The sequence below is a fragment of the Peromyscus leucopus genome, chromosome 7 (genome assembly GCF_004664715.2).
Source record: "Peromyscus leucopus breed LL Stock chromosome 7, UCI_PerLeu_2.1, whole genome shotgun sequence".
Lineage (NCBI taxonomy): Eukaryota > Metazoa > Chordata > Mammalia > Rodentia > Cricetidae > Peromyscus > Peromyscus leucopus.
Genome location: NC_051069.1, coordinates 3,198,747 through 3,214,020, shown reverse-complemented (window position 1 = coordinate 3,214,020; position 15,274 = coordinate 3,198,747). Strand labels below are relative to the sequence as shown.

At 49.4% G+C, this 15,274-nt stretch overlaps 1 protein-coding gene across 1 annotated transcript in view; it reads left to right on the top strand.

The window, feature by feature from the left end:
• Window positions 1-13,866, top strand: part of Anxa2 (annexin A2) — a 41,067-nt gene extending 27,201 nt beyond the window's left edge. The window contains exons 5-13 of the mRNA XM_028865941.2: window positions 1,899-2,012; window positions 5,153-5,243; window positions 5,913-5,992; window positions 7,309-7,368; window positions 8,484-8,577; window positions 9,617-9,712; window positions 10,168-10,226; window positions 11,916-12,038; window positions 13,515-13,866. Of these exons, the coding sequence (XP_028721774.1) occupies window positions 1,899-2,012; window positions 5,153-5,243; window positions 5,913-5,992; window positions 7,309-7,368; window positions 8,484-8,577; window positions 9,617-9,712; window positions 10,168-10,226; window positions 11,916-12,038; window positions 13,515-13,574 (777 nt within the window). The 3' untranslated portion in view covers window positions 13,575-13,866. The remainder of the gene's footprint in view (window positions 1-1,898; window positions 2,013-5,152; window positions 5,244-5,912; window positions 5,993-7,308; window positions 7,369-8,483; window positions 8,578-9,616; window positions 9,713-10,167; window positions 10,227-11,915; window positions 12,039-13,514) is intronic.
• Window positions 13,867-15,274: the final 1,408 nt, after the last annotated feature.

The window sequence follows — 15,274 nt, the reverse complement described above, 5'->3', positions numbered from 1 at the left end:
AGGACATCCTGGCTTTTTTTTTTTTTTTTTTTTTTTTTTGCAGATGCATTGTTGGTCAAGGTCTGATCTAAAGCATCAGTTCTCAGCCTGTGGGTCATGACCCCTTTGGGAGGCAAATGACCCTTTCATAGGGGTTGCCTAAGACCATCGGAAAACACAGATATTTACACTACAACTCATAACAGTAGCAAAATGAGTTATGAAGTAGCAAGGAAAATAATTTTGTGGTCGGGGGTCGCTACCTTACAAGGAACTGTATTAAAGTGTATGTGTAAAGGGTCGCAGCATAGGAAGGTTGAGAACCACTGCTCTAGAGGGATCCAGACTGACCCTGCCCAGGTGGCAAGCCACAGATCTTGGTACAGCTAGCAAAGGGGGGCCACGAGGAGGAAGGGATTTGGATTTGTGCTTTGCACATTCAAACCAGTATTAGGCATGAGGTTTCTCTGTACAGAGGACAACTGTTCTTTTTTTAATCCCTTATGGGATTATTGTTTGGACATTCTGAGCAAGTCAAGTCAAAGTGGAAAAATCCAGTAGGTACCCAGATGCCTGTTAAGGCTGGAACAGAGATGGTAGTGGGGAATGTGGAGGGTAGACTTAGTTGGGATCCCTTAGCCTTAGGGTTCCAGTTTGGAAGGCTGGCATCATAATTGGTATGTGTTGTTTTAGAAAGACCCTCCTACCTCCCATGTAGGTTTAGGCATCAGAAGCTAGAGAAAGAATGTGAATGAGCTGGTCCCAATGCTTCCTCAGATCTACATCAGGTCTGACATTCTTGACACGTGTGTTCGGAAAGATTGTCTCTAAAGCAGGCTGCCCATCACCTCTAGAGGCAGGGACAGGAGGATCCCCAGGAACAGTTGACCAGCCAGCCAACAAGGCCAAGTTTCAGGCCAATGAGAGCCCCTGTCTCAAACACAAAGTGGAGGGCACCTGAAGAATGGCACCTAAGCTTGTCCTGTGACCTTCACACACACACACACACACACACACACACACACACACACACACACACACACACACACGTGCGCGCGCGCGCGCGCGCGAGAGAGAGAGAGAGAGAGAGAGAGAGAGAGAGAGAGAGAGAGAGAGAGAGAGAGAGAGAGAGAGAGAGAGAACCATTGTAGTTCCGTTCAGTTCAGGTCAGCCAGTCGGTACTTTTAGCTGTTAAGATGCCCACTCTCCAAGGAAAATATCTTTAAGAGCCACCCTGAATTAAGAATATCTGTCTACATATGTTAAGTACTGCCTCAGACTCCTGGCTTTATTAAAATCATGTGTTCACAAGGACGGCAGCACCCCTAAGAAATAATATTCAACAGGGAGTCAAAAGGGGAATCTGGGGGGCTGGAGTTCACATCATATTCACTCACACCACCCCGATTTGGAGGAGTAGATGGCTGATTGTGAGGTGCAGTGTTTTACACAGGGCAGCCTTGGTTCCACTCCCGGCCCTGCTAGGACTTCTGCAGGCTACAAGGCCCCACCCTGGGACAGCTTCACAAGTCTTCCCTGGGATCTCGGCAGCCCTGGAGGACTCTGCTGTTCTATCTACCTCACTTCTTTTCAGCTAGACTTTGACCTTGGAAAGTGCCCTGTCTCCCACAGGTGTCCCCACGGTACTGTGAAGCTCCGTTCTTAGCTCTCTCAGGAACTCCCAGGCTACACCGGTTTCCGGCTAGTGATCAGCCTGGATATTAATGGGTTTTGTTACAATGTGGTTTCTGACCCCCTGGTCTGATGAAGGGAATGTAGGGAGGAAGTTCTCCCCAGATCACAGAGTGGCCAAAGACTCACAGCCTGCCTTTTAGACAGAGATGTCTCATTTTCTGTCTCACTGGTTTTAAAATGGATATTGATCATAAGCGTGGCTCCTAACCATCTCCCTTTGGCAGGAGCTTCCATCAGCGCTGAAGTCAGCCTTATCTGGCCACCTGGAGACGGTGATTTTGGGCCTATTGAAGACACCTGCCCAGTATGATGCTTCTGAACTGAAAGCCTCCATGAAGGTAAACACATGTGGGATGTCATCTGTCAGCTCTCCCATTAATGTATGTGAATTACAGCCTTGTGAGTGTAATTAGGTGATTGTCAGTTGTGCTGGGCTCTTATTTGAAATCATACCCCCCCCTCCCCAATGCTATAAGTTGTCAGGATTTGAACCAAAAATATTTCAATTTCTCTCCCTTTTTTTAAGACTGCAAAGAAATTTCCTGATGCTGAGAAGTCAGTTAGCAGCTGCTCAGACTTGGCACCTGGGCGATTGGAATGCCTTTCGGGAAAACTGCTTCCTTGATTACACTTCCTCTTTAAGGAGGATATGTGGGGTGTTAAGGAGAAAGAAAAACAGCTTTTGTTTAGCAAAGCTTGCAGATTCTGCCCATGCCCCCCTGGTGCCGCTTCCTCTGACTTCCCCCCATCCAGTCCCGGTCCAAAATTCAGATTTGAGCCCAAAATGAGCAACGTAGTGCAGGTAGGGCTCGATTTCAGGTTGGAAATAGCACCTGGATTCAGTGGAAAGTTTTGGCAAGGTGTAATATTGTTATCTAAGTTTTGATTTTGCAGTTATTTTGAACATGGGACTTGAGGTTAAATTAGTAAATTCTAGTATAGAAGGACCCTTGGATTTTGTGCCCACCTAAGCTACACAATATTACTTAAATGTAAGAGCTGTATAAATGTCCTACACAGCAAAGCTCGGGGCCCCTTTTCTGGGTGTGCTTGTGACACGTTGGATAATCTGATGCTGCCCTCTGCTGGCACAGCTGGGTAAGGCATCCGTAGTGAGCGGAAGCCATCTATCACACGCAGTTGAACTGTCATCTTTTCCCCAGAACACACTGGAATGAGGCCCCCTCACACACAGGGCGTCACCAGACACCCCTGGACTTGTTAGCACAGAGCCACTGTAGGACTTGTTAAATGTCTCTTTCTTCAGTTCATCAGCATAGCTCAAGTGGCACTCAGTTTATTTGGGAGGGCTTGCCTGGAGTGTCCTCCTAGATAGGCTGTGCTGCAGGGGAGAGATCAGGAAGAATATAGTGCCGTGTAACCAGGCATGCATGGGGTGCGCGCTAATAATCCCAGCGCCCCAGAGATGGGGGCAGAGGGGATCAGATGTTCAAGATCATCCTTGGCTATGTGGGGAGGTTAAGGCCAGGCTGGATACATGAGACTTTATCGGAGGGAGGGAGGGAGGGAGAGAGGGAGAGGGAGAAGAAGAGGGAGAAAGAGAGGAGAGAGAGAGAGAGAGAGAGAGAGAGAGAGAGAGAGAGAGAGAGAGAGAGAGAGAATAGTTTCATGTCAACAACAGCTTGATGAAAGTAGATTCCTGAGATTGCCAAATCTTTGGACCTTTGGGGCCATGTGTGAGCCAATCTTTTCCTAGGTTTCTCAAACCATCAACACTCAGATCAGTTCATCTTACTTTTGTCAAGAATCCACTTAGTTGTGGTTCATGTGATTTCCCTGGCCTCTATTATTAGGTATTATTGACTCGAAGCAGGCCTGTGTGAGCTGTCAGTCACTCCACTAATCCAAGTAATCGAACCCCGTGAAAGGTGCTTTAACTGTGCCATCTTTGACCTGATGCCAGCCTTTCCATTAGCTGTCCTGGTTGAGGAACCCTTCTGAAATACACACATCTTGAAGGGACATTAACTAAAACGATGCTTTCCTTAAAAAAAATAAAATAAAGTCAGTTTTCCCTTCAAGCAATACCAGTGGCGGTGTCTTGCCGTATGTCACAGGAGAAGTTGCTTCTGTGATAAGAATTATGGGTAAGCTGTGGAAAGCTTGGGCCAAAGTTTTAGAAATTGCCAAGGTCACCTTTGAAAGCAGAGATAAAACCCTGTTAGAGTTCTCCGATATGCGGGTGATGGAGAGAGAGATACTATGTGCTCGGCGCCTGCTCCTTCAGTGTCAGGACACGGCATTTCTCCTGGCACATGACTTACTGTCAGTTCTCATTTCTGTCATCTCCGGAAAAAAAAAAAAAAAAAAAAAAACCTGCCTCTCCCAGGAAATATTCAGAAACTTGGTGGTCATCTCAGAATACCTGCTCGGAGGGCTGTGTAGACTTTTTGCTGACAAGGGAAGAATTTGGGGCTTTGCTGGAACCTGCGAAAAATCATGATTAAAAACTCCGGGAGAAGAGTCAAAGATTAGATTAAGACTAAAATTCAAAATTAACTATTAACCTGGGGCTTAGCTTAGATTATACAAAGCACATTTTTAAAGGGGCATATACACTCTAATAAGTTTAATTAATAGCTGACACACTTTTCATGTGGATAAGGACCTTTCTTATTGTATTAACACCTTCTAATTGATTTACATTTTAAACAGCTGTAATTCTACTTAGTTCAAAGTGGTACCTCTCTATTCGTGAAGACAAGTACTAGAGGACCCTGGTTATTAAGCCTTGACTTTGATCAGGAAGCCAGCTTTGAAATACATGTTTCATTGAGTCCTTTCAAGCTCTCCAGCAAGCTCAAAAGTGTATATATTAAACCAGAATATCTCACTCATTAAACTCTCATTTCCTAATAAAGTGCTGGTGTCTAGGATTGTTTAGCAATTTTGTTATTCCCCTTTCCTTCACTAAAATACCCAAAAAGTGCAGAGTAATCAAGCAAAAATGGATGTCACATGATGCATTTTTTAAATGTTGAGCCATTTTTGTGTTTCAAAGAAGAGAGACTAGTTTTTACCCTAATGACACCTTTCTCCGCTAAGTAGATGTTCTAATCTATGGCAGACGCCTGACAGTAACCACATACCATTTCTTTTCAATGAAGACAACTATTTCCTGTTTATTAAAATAGCGGGCAGCCATGATCGAAACTATCGTAGACTAACGGCAAATGGGAGCCTGCGGCCTCCCCCCAGCCCTGTGAGATATCTGAGGGCTGTCTCGTCTTATTCATGTTTTTAAAAAACATAGTTGAACATAGATGTGCCACTTACACCATCTTGGGATCTGGTGATGTGACAGAAAAACAGCCTTACTTTGTGCTGAAGGAGTCGAGCACAGACAGACAGACTGCTCAAGAGGGGTGCCGTGGGGAGATGTAGCTAACAGAGCCATCTGTTTGCAGTAGGCTGAGGGTGAGGAGGGCCACTGATGTCTGGGCTTCTTGCTTCACAGGGCCTGGGGACTGATGAGGACTCCCTCATTGAAATCATCTGCTCCAGGACCAACCAAGAGCTGCAGGAGATTAACAGGGTGTATAAAGAAAGTGAGTCGCCTGTTCTGGGATCCAGCCTCTCAGCACAAGTTGCGCGTGCGCATGCGCATGCATATATATATATATATATATATGTGTGTGTGTGTGTGTGTGTGTGTGTGTGTGTGTGTGTGTGTGTGTGTGTGTGACTAAACCTGGAGCTCACCAATTAGGCTAGATTGGCCAGCTCGTGAGTCCCACAGATGCCCTTGTCTCTGCCTCCCCAGCACCGAGATTATAAGCATACACCTGCCACATTGTGCACACGTGTGGAAGTCAGACCCTCCAAAGCAGCTGATTCTGTCCTCCTACTGTGAGGGGTCCAGAGGCTGGAGCTCAGTTCACCAGCTGTGGCCACCAGCACTTTTATCTACTGAGCCATCCTGCCAGCTTGAGAACCAGGATTTTAATTAGAAAAGAGTCCGCTGATTAAAGAGAGCCCGCGGACCCCCTGGCTCGATTTAGACTTGTTTGTTGGCACTGACAATCACCCTAACTCCGATCTCATGGGAGCGAACATCCTTCTAGAGACTTCCTCCTCAGATGGGGACTTGGGAATAGACTGTTTCCACACTACCACGACAATGCCTGCTTTTGGAAGCTTGGTGGGCGAGAGATAGATGGGGTTGGCGGCTGGGTGTACCGGTGGGAAGCGTTAAGCCAGATGTGGTGTTTTCTCAGTGTACAAGACCGATCTGGAGAAGGACATCATTTCGGACACATCTGGCGACTTCCGCAAGCTGATGGTCGCCCTTGCAAAGGTTGGTCTGGGTCTTCCCCTCCCCCCTTGCTTCCTTCCACGGCAGGCAGGCAGGCAGACAGGCAGGCACAGCTCCTTCTATACTGGGGAGGAATTAACTAAATCCTCGTGCCTGCTCAGAAATTCCGTTGCCTTCCCGCCGCCGCAGAGCTGTCATTTTGTTAATAGGATTTCTTATCCTGCAGAACCGTGTGGACAACTGGACTCCGGGGCCAGGGGAGGGGTGGGCGGCTCCCAAGCTCTGGCCTGGATTTCTGTGTGAACCTTCACCGAGTGACTGAAGGAAGGTCGCTTCGCCACTCTTTGTGGCCACACCAAACCCATGCAAGGGACCTTACTTCTTTCACCTCTGGCCTTTCTTGTGTGTGCAGATGTTTGCCTGTGTTGTGCTTTGGCATGTGTGGGGGCCTTTGTGGGCTCTTGGCTAACGTTAGCACACTAACATGGATGTAAGGCGTGTCTCCTGTGAATCTCTAAGTTCCGGCCAGCGTGTACCTGAACACCTGCCTGTCCAGGGACGGGACTTTTCCTCTCAGGCAAATGTGACTGAGGAGTGCGCTGCAGCCTGGCTCACTCGCATCTCCGTGACAGCGACAATTCTGTGGCTCTCCTGGCTTCACGTGCCCCTGTCTGGGCACCACAGTCCCCGGGTCTTTTTAGAATCCACGTGCATCGTTTTGCTTCCTTGGGCAAAACCCATGGCTGCCGCACCCATCCGGAAAGCCCCACTGCCTTCGCCCTGGGCACGGCAACGTTTATCTTCGTCTCTGTGATTCTGTCTTCCTGCTCTGTGATCCCTCTGGACGCTGTGTCCCTCACCTGGAAGCCTGTCTTGTACAGAGGGGCCCCACCTGCCACCATACTGCTAGCCCCTTAGGGTCCCGCTCAGGTCCCAACCCTGTTACCCCTGGGCTCAGCTGACAGCTCTCTGCAAGGGTTTCCCCTCTGTTTGCACATCATCACGGCACTCTCGGGGGGCCATGTGTTTTACCAAGAGGCACAGTTTTCGGGGAGAGGTTGAAATGGCTTCTGCTTCTCTGGGGGGTGGCTCAGAGAATTGTGGGAGATGCTTACTCAGGACTGGGCACCCAGGGGTGGCTAACTCTGGTGAGGCACAGTGTGCACACTTGCTTCCCCGACGACCTCGACGACCTCGCTCTTCCCCGGCCTTGTCTAGATTGACAGGAGAAAAGCTGTAGGTGGTGTTTGTTCAGGAATGAAGAAGTTACAGCTCACCGGAGTTGGAGAGGAACCACCTCCAGCCTCATAATGCACAAAGAGCTAGGTCTGACTGTCTTCCCTGTCCTTTTCCTGTAGGGCAGAAGAGCGGAGGATGGTTCTGTCATTGACTATGAACTGATTGACCAGGATGCCCGGGTATGTGCCAAGCTTCTTGACTGAAGTTTATATGGCCTGTACTTTTGGAGGGGTTGTATCCCACATAACCATGTATTTATGTACCATGAATAACCCCAAACTGATATTTGTTATCTCTCAGGTTCTCTGGGTCAGGCATGGGGACCGGATTGGCCAGATGTTTCTGGCTCCAGGTCTCTCGTGAGGTTGTAGACAAGATGTTGTCAGGGCTACAATTACCGAGAGTGTGACTGGGTCAAAGGGATCTTCCCTATGTAGCTGCTTGAATGTCCTGTCGACATGGTGGCTGGCTTCCCACGATTGAGTGATTCAAGAGGGAGCCGGAAGCCCTCGTGCTTTTATGGCCCGGTCCCAAGTGTAACACACTGGCACTCTTGTCATACTCTGATCATTAGAAGTGAGTCCGTGAGTCCAGCCCACAGCTGTGGGAGGGGCAGAACTAAGTAATGTCCCTTACAAGGGAGTAGTGGCCCTTTTTAAGCCTCAACCCATCTGAGAAATATGAGGCTTGCGCCTACTTCCTGGGAGTGACACTTGTAATGCTGCTGTTGATGACCGGATCTGTACCCAGCTCCCATGGGCTCCTTCAGGCTTGGGCTTCATGGAAGTGCTTGGTCTTGGCAGTAGCTGGTAGGGAAGGTGGAATGGATGGAGTAGGTCCGAGCAGGATAGGAGGTCTCCCTGCTCCGCTCAGTGGGGACAGGGGAGGGTGACAGAGGCTTGCCCCTTCCTCGTAAAACTGGTTTAGACGGCTGTGACCTAGGTGTACCTCACGTAAAGGGGCCAGCAGTTGGGTTATCTCAAGGCATGTCATGAAAGCGGCGGACAAAATCAGGTGCCTCAGTTTGAAAATCCTGCATCGTCTGCAGAGTACTTCTAGGATGAGAGGAAGGTTTTTACTGAGTGCTAGAAGTGGGCTTTGTGGTCTAGGGAGATAGCTCAGTGTGGTCCCGAGAAGCCAAAAACTTGAGCTCACTTGTTGTGAGTGGTACATTTGGGGGGTCACACCCGCAGTGTGGGCTTCCGTGCTCACTTGTCACCTGGGATGGGCTTTTGAGTGACACTTGCTTGGGGCCGTGTGGCTGACGTTTCCCGGTTGCCGGCCTCTCTCCCAGGACCTCTATGACGCCGGGGTGAAACGGAAAGGGACCGACGTTCCCAAGTGGATCAGCATCATGACCGAGCGCAGTGTGTGCCACCTGCAGAAAGGTGGGTGCTGTGCCAGGGAGACCTCGGTGCCAGGGGGCTCTCGGATGGCAGAGGTGCAGGCTCCGCTGAGGCTTAGAGCTTCCAGAACAAGGCTCATTCTCCACCTGGCTCTCCCAGTTTTTTTTTTTTTTTAATCAAATCATTTGGTCTCCTTTCTCATTCTGGACCCTCTGTCCCCAAATATGTTCTATATTTGATGTATTACCTTGTTTTATCCCGTGTGTGTGTGTGTGTGTGTGTGTGTGTGTGTGTGTGTGTGTGCACATGTGAGTGTATTTTCATATGGGTGCACATGTGGGAGCCCGAGGTAAACCTCAGGTATCACACCCGAGGAACCATTCTCCCTGTTTGGTTTTGTTTTTTAGTTCACTGGAGTTCAACAGCGAGGCTAGGCAGGCTGGCCGGAGATTCACCCCCACCCCACACCCCATCCTCCTGCTGTAGGCTTCCCAGCACTGGCATCTCAAGCACACACTACTATGCTTGGATTTTTCTTTAAAAACATGGGCTGCAGGGGTTAACACAGGCCCTCATGCTTGCAAGACAAGCATGCTGTCCGCCCAGCCTTCTCCCAGTCCTTCCTTACTCCCCTTCTTACTGGAGGGGCCTTTGCTCTTGCTGTGTTTATTGAAGTGGAGGACATGACCAGCTGTCCCGCTTCTCACGACATCTAGATAGATGGCTTCCAGGCAGAGAAAAGGGAGGTGATCACGTTCTGTGGCCTAGGCAGAGCCATTAGGGGCAGGAGCTAGACCTGGGTCCCCTAGCAAGACAGGTGCAGTTCAGCTCTGGTCCACCAGAGTGACCTCCACCCCAGCCATGGCACCTGTGATCACCTTCACTTCAGGTTTTGTTTTTTTGGGGGGGTGGTGGTGGTGGGAGTGGGGGTTGTTTTTGTTTTGTTTTGTGTGTGTGTGTTGTGTTTTTTTGTGTCTGTCTTGCTGCTGTTGTTGATCGTGGGGTATAATTATGTAGGTCATCAGTGCAGTTTTGACTAACACTTCTGATACGACTTGTTGCCTTTTTTTTTTTTTTTCAGTGTTCGAAAGGTACAAGAACTACAGCCCTTACGACATGCTGGAAAGCATCAAGAAGGAGGTCAAAGGAGACCTGGAAAATGCCTTCCTGAACCTGGGTAAGCAAGCGTGGCCTTTCCTCCCTGGAAGAGAGGACGGAAACAGGAGAAATGAAGGACCATCTTCTTAATTCAAGGGGACTTGGGCGGTGTGGTGGCTTTTCTGCACGTCTTGGAGAGTTTTAGGATTGACTGTAGATTTAAATGTGGAACTGCAGACAGGCTTTTAAGTCAGCAGAGCCGAGAGTGGCCAGGGAGGACTGAGTCAGGGCAGAAGAGAGATCTGTGGCGGGGAAGCTCACGTACCCACTGGCTCATCACTGACCTCCGCATCTCGTTATTGGAAATACCACGGTGGGTGGGACTTAGTGGGCACAGGATTCCGAGTTTTCTACATTCTGCATCCATGTGACAGGCCCATTCTGGTCAGTGTCTCGGAGCCAGGCCATCCTCTCCCTCATGGCAAGGGAGGCAAGCAGACTCACTCACCCTGACCCTGCCTCTTCTCTCCACAGTCCAGTGCATACAGAACAAACCTCTGTACTTTGCTGACCGGCTCTATGACTCCATGAAGGTAAGGACGGCTGGCCCAGAGGCCCCATTTCCACTAGACTCCTCTGCTGTTTCGGCTCATACTGAATCTTCTCGACTAGTGTTTAGAGCAGCGGTTCTCAACCTTTCTAATGCTGCGACCCTTTAATGTCCTCAGGGTGTGGTGACCCCTCAACCACAAAATATTTCTGTTGCTACTTCATAACTGCAATTTTGCTACTATTATGAATTGTAATGTAAACATCTGATATGCAGGGTATGTGATACATGAACCCCAAGAGTTGAGACCCACTGGTTTAGAGGAAGGGTCCCCCCGTATCTGACAGGAGCATGCTAGCTAACTGAGATTGTATTTGGCAGGTGCGAAAGCACCAATCCACCTTCTCCCAGCTGTTTAAGTATGTGTGACGCAGCTCCAGAAGTATGTGTCACTGGTAGGGAAAGGTTAGGTGGCAATGGTGTCTGGGTCCTGCTGGGGTTTCAGTGACGGCCTCCTGTTATCCCCAGGGTAAAAACAAACAGGATGCGAGAGACCATCCGCAGGTACTATGCGACTATGACTATGAGTTAGCTTTTCAGTTCCCTCCCTGAAGTCCTGGCAGGAAACCCTGCGGGGGCTTGCAGGAAACCCTGCGGGGCTTCCGTTTTTTATCTCCTGGATGAGAAAGGAAGCAGGAGCTCCTGGCACCTCCACTAGCATGTAGTCACAGAGCTGATGCAGAGCTCTGGGTTCTTCCTGCACGAACTGCCCCAGAGCAGCCTGTTTCTCACGCCCTTGTCCGGCCGTGAGTGCTCTGCTCTCCAGGCCTTTGCTTTTCCTCTCTGGAGCACCCTTCTTGTCCCTGCCGCCGCCCTGCCAGCTCTCCTGGTTTTTCGTTTGTTTGGTTTTGCTGTTTTGGTCACAGATAACCGTTTCCTCAGTGCAGGCTATTCCATGCATTCACATAGGGCCGTGAAGACAGCATGCTGGCCCTTCCTCTCTGCATCCTTAAGTGTTGGCAGGCCTTTGGTGCATGTGCAAACTTGCAGGCTGGCCTTCATAAGCACAGAGCTGACTTCTGCGCTGGCTGGATAGATGGTCCAGCAGTTAAGAGCACATATTGCTCCCTCAGAGGACCTGAATTTAGTTCCTAGTGTCTATTTGGAGTCATTCCTAGGCTCCTGAAACTCCAACTACAGGGGATCTGACGCCCTCTTCTGGCCTCTGTGTGCACCTACATGTACACATATGTGCTTCCCCATACTTAGAAAATGTAAAATAAATCTTTAAAAATTCAAATGTGCTTGGCAATCCAAGATGCTCATCTTTGTCAAGGGAATAGTTTCACTATTGTGTTTTTAGTCTTGTACAGCAACAGTACCAAGAGCCATATAAGTGAGGCTGAACCATGTAAGTGATGGCACAGTCGTTAATGGTACCTGCTGCTCTTGTAGAGGGGCTGGGTTTGACCCAGCTGTGGCTGTTGGACAGATCACAACCATCTGGAACTCCAGCTCCAGGGATCTTGTACTCTTTCCTGGCCTCCAGAGGAAACCCTTACAAACACACACACACACACACACACACACACACACACACACACACACACTTAAAAATAGAAATCAATTTTAAAAAAACCAACCACATAAGTGCCAGAAAAATGTGGTCTATATTTTTTATAATGGTAATATTGCCAAGGAACTTAACTTAAATGATCAATTTGACTTCCAGGGCAAGGGGACTCGTGACAAGGTCCTGATTAGGATCATGGTCTCCCGCAGTGAAGTGGACATGTTGAAGATCAGATCTGAATTCAAGAGGAAATATGGCAAGTCCCTGTACTACTACATCCAGGTAAAGCCTGTGGCACTGGGCTGGCTTTGCCAGACATGATCTGTGTGTGTCTGTGGGCGGGGGTGGGGGGTGGGGCGGTGGGGGGTAGGGGGATGGGGGGACGTGGAGGTAGCCAGAGAGAGCAGTGGCAGAGTGGTGATGACCTCTCTGTTTTCTCATTTTGTTGACAATAGATGCGAGGCACCATGTATCAGGGGTTAATACTTGAAGGCAAGCTTCATGATTTGTCATGGATTCTAAGGTTCAGAGCAGGATTACACATTCCTCACGTGTCACCATACAGCGGTCATTGGTGTTGATGGTGCCGATCTGGCAACACTCAGGGACAATCTAAGAGACTTTGAAGTCCAAAGGCATTTTGTACTCTGTGATACTGCTGCTTCTCGAAGATCCTCGGGAAGACCTAAGAGGGTGTCACTCACGGCTCCCACCCCTTTCAGCCTAGTGGCTGTGCATTTTGGAAGGATGGTGGAGTCCTCATGTTCCCACTGTGCTTAGCTCCCACAGGATTTATTATGGGATGGAGCTTAGGCCTTGCATATGCTAAGCAAACACTCCACTGTTAGCATCCCCAGCTTCTTAATTAAAAAAAAAAATATTTTTGATATGTGTGTCTGTGTGGGTGTGGGTGTGGGTGTGCAGGGGCGTGTGAAGGCCAGTGGTCAACCTCTGGTGCGTTTCCTCAGGGACTGTCCACCTTGTTTGTTGAGACAGGGTTTCTCACTGAGACTTGGGGCTCACTGACTGAATGAGGCTGGCTGGCTAGTGAACCCCAGAGATCCTCCTGTCTCTGCTCCCCAGTGCTGGGATTCCAGTGTGCATCACCAGGCCTGGCTTTTTAAGATGGGGGGTTGAACTCAGGCCCCCAAGCTTGTGGGGAAAGCACCTTACAGATTAAACTATCTCCATCCTATTTCACTTTGAAAAGAGTTCTTACTAAGATGTCTGAGCTGGCCTTGAACTTGTGATCCTCCTGCCTCATTCTCCCAGGTCGCTAAGCTTATGGACATGCACTCCCTTTCTAAAAGATCCTGACATTCCCATACGTGTCATTATCTATGGTCACCAGGGACAACTGTAGAGAGAGTCAGTATGTCCAGGCTTCTTAGGTTAAAGCCGGGGACAGTTAGACTCTTAGAAATTATTCCTTCACTTCACTAGTTATTTTCATGTGACCGAAGAGCAGCAGCTGGGGCTCCACCCCATCCTCTGCAGAAGGGTGAGGGTGCAGGAGAAAAGGGGGGATGCGGAGGACTCCCCACAGGAACCGGAGTGTGGGGTACATCCTCCGCCCTTGCAGTCATGGTAGGACTCAAAGTGCCATTTCCCACTGCCCGTCCTCTGGAGGACCAGGGCCTTGGCACACTGTGCAGGCCTGCGACATCACCATGGCACGCCAAAGGTGTGGCAGGCTGCCGTGGAGTCCGTCCTCTTTTTCTGACACTACCATTCTTTTCTCTTTCTGGCCCCTTGTAGCAAGACACCAAGGGTGACTACCAGAAGGCACTGCTGTACCTGTGCGGTGGAGATGACTGAAGGGTTCGGCATGGTGGATCACGCAGAAGTGGCCCTGCCTGTGCCCCCCGACCTAACGATCCGGAGAATCGGCCTGCCGCTAATGGACACGGAGCTCCTCCCTGTGAAGATGACCATAGAGACCCTCTCCCCATCTTAGCTGCCTTAGCATAGCCTGGCTTTCCCCTCATGCTCTCCCTTATGCCAAAGACAGGAACATTCCGGGGAGTTGGCTGTACCGTTTGTGATGCGAGACACTTCACCTCTTATGTACTGTGGCATGAATAAACCATTTTTACTTTAGAAACAAGAATGCCGTGGCCGTTGCTTCCTTGGGATTTGATTGTTCACCCAGGGAGGCTGCCCCTAGAGGAAGAACGTTCTAGAACTGAGCTCCCTCCTCTGGTAGCCACTATACAGACGCGGCTTTTAAAATGACGGGTGAACTTAAATCACACACAGTTCAAAATCGAGCTCTTAGGCAAGGACTCTAGCACCCACCTGGTTCTGTGAGTCCTTTTCCTTGGGGACAGCAAACATTTTATTCACACAGATAAACACTGACGACACACCATGAACGGAATGATTCCATCCCAGGCTCACTTGGTGAACCAGAGCTGAACTAGGATTCTCAAGAGAGCACAGGTCAGGGGTCACTGACAGGGGCATGGACAACTGAACAGTGGATTCATCAGTGAAGAAAATGTCCCTCTCAGCACAATTATTTGTCTTATATATTCTCACATGGGGGCAGGGTGGGCAATATACTTCTCCCCACACTAACCTGGCAACACACTAATGTGCACACCCTGGAGGAGGGGGGAGGGTCACAAGCCTCTCCATGCTTCACCGTGGCCTGTTACTGAGCGGGGCATCACAGCTGCTGAGACTTCAAGTGGACGAAGGTCCAGCCATGTTTGGAAGACTGTCCTACAACACAGGTGTGCAGGAGCCCTGGGTTTGATTCTTAGCACCACAATAAAGAGACGATTACCAATTCAGGCACGCTGTCCATATTTCAAAAGCTCAGTTCCCACTTCTGGTGGAAATAGAACATCGGTACTCTAATGGAAGCTCCTTTGGGATTACTCCACATGTCTATAGGTGAGGGGGCTGGGGGGGGCAAGGTCCCAGTAAAGCAGATGGAAGCCAGTATCTGAGGTTCTGGCCACAAACTGGGAAGAAGTCTGAGATGGGGTGGGATAGTCTGGGTTTTCTTTGGCTGTTGTGGTGGGTTTGTTTGGTTTTTTGCTACTTTTAAGGAACTTATTTTTATGTTTAATTGTGTGTGTGTGTGTGTGTGTGTGTGCCCGTGCGTGCGTGTGTGCGTGCGCGCGTGCACGCCTGTATGGATGTATGTGCATGTGAGTGCAGGTGCCTGAAGAGGCCAGGAGAAGGCATCCCCTGGAGCTGGAGTTACAAGCAGTTGGGAGCCACCTGGTGGAGGTGCTAGGAACTGAACTCAGGTCTTCAGCAAAAGCAGCATGTGCTCGCAACCTCTGAGCCATCTCTCCAGTCCCTTTCATTGTTCGTTTGTTTATTTATTTTATAGAGTCTCTAGTAATTCAGGAAGCCTCATGTGGCCCCAAACTCACTCTGCTGCTGAGGATGACTCTCTTCCTCCAATTCCCGAGTGCTGGGATTACAGGCCTGTGCCACCATGCCCGATGTATGCAAGGCTGGGGATTGAACCCAGGACTTCATATATGCTAGCAGGCACT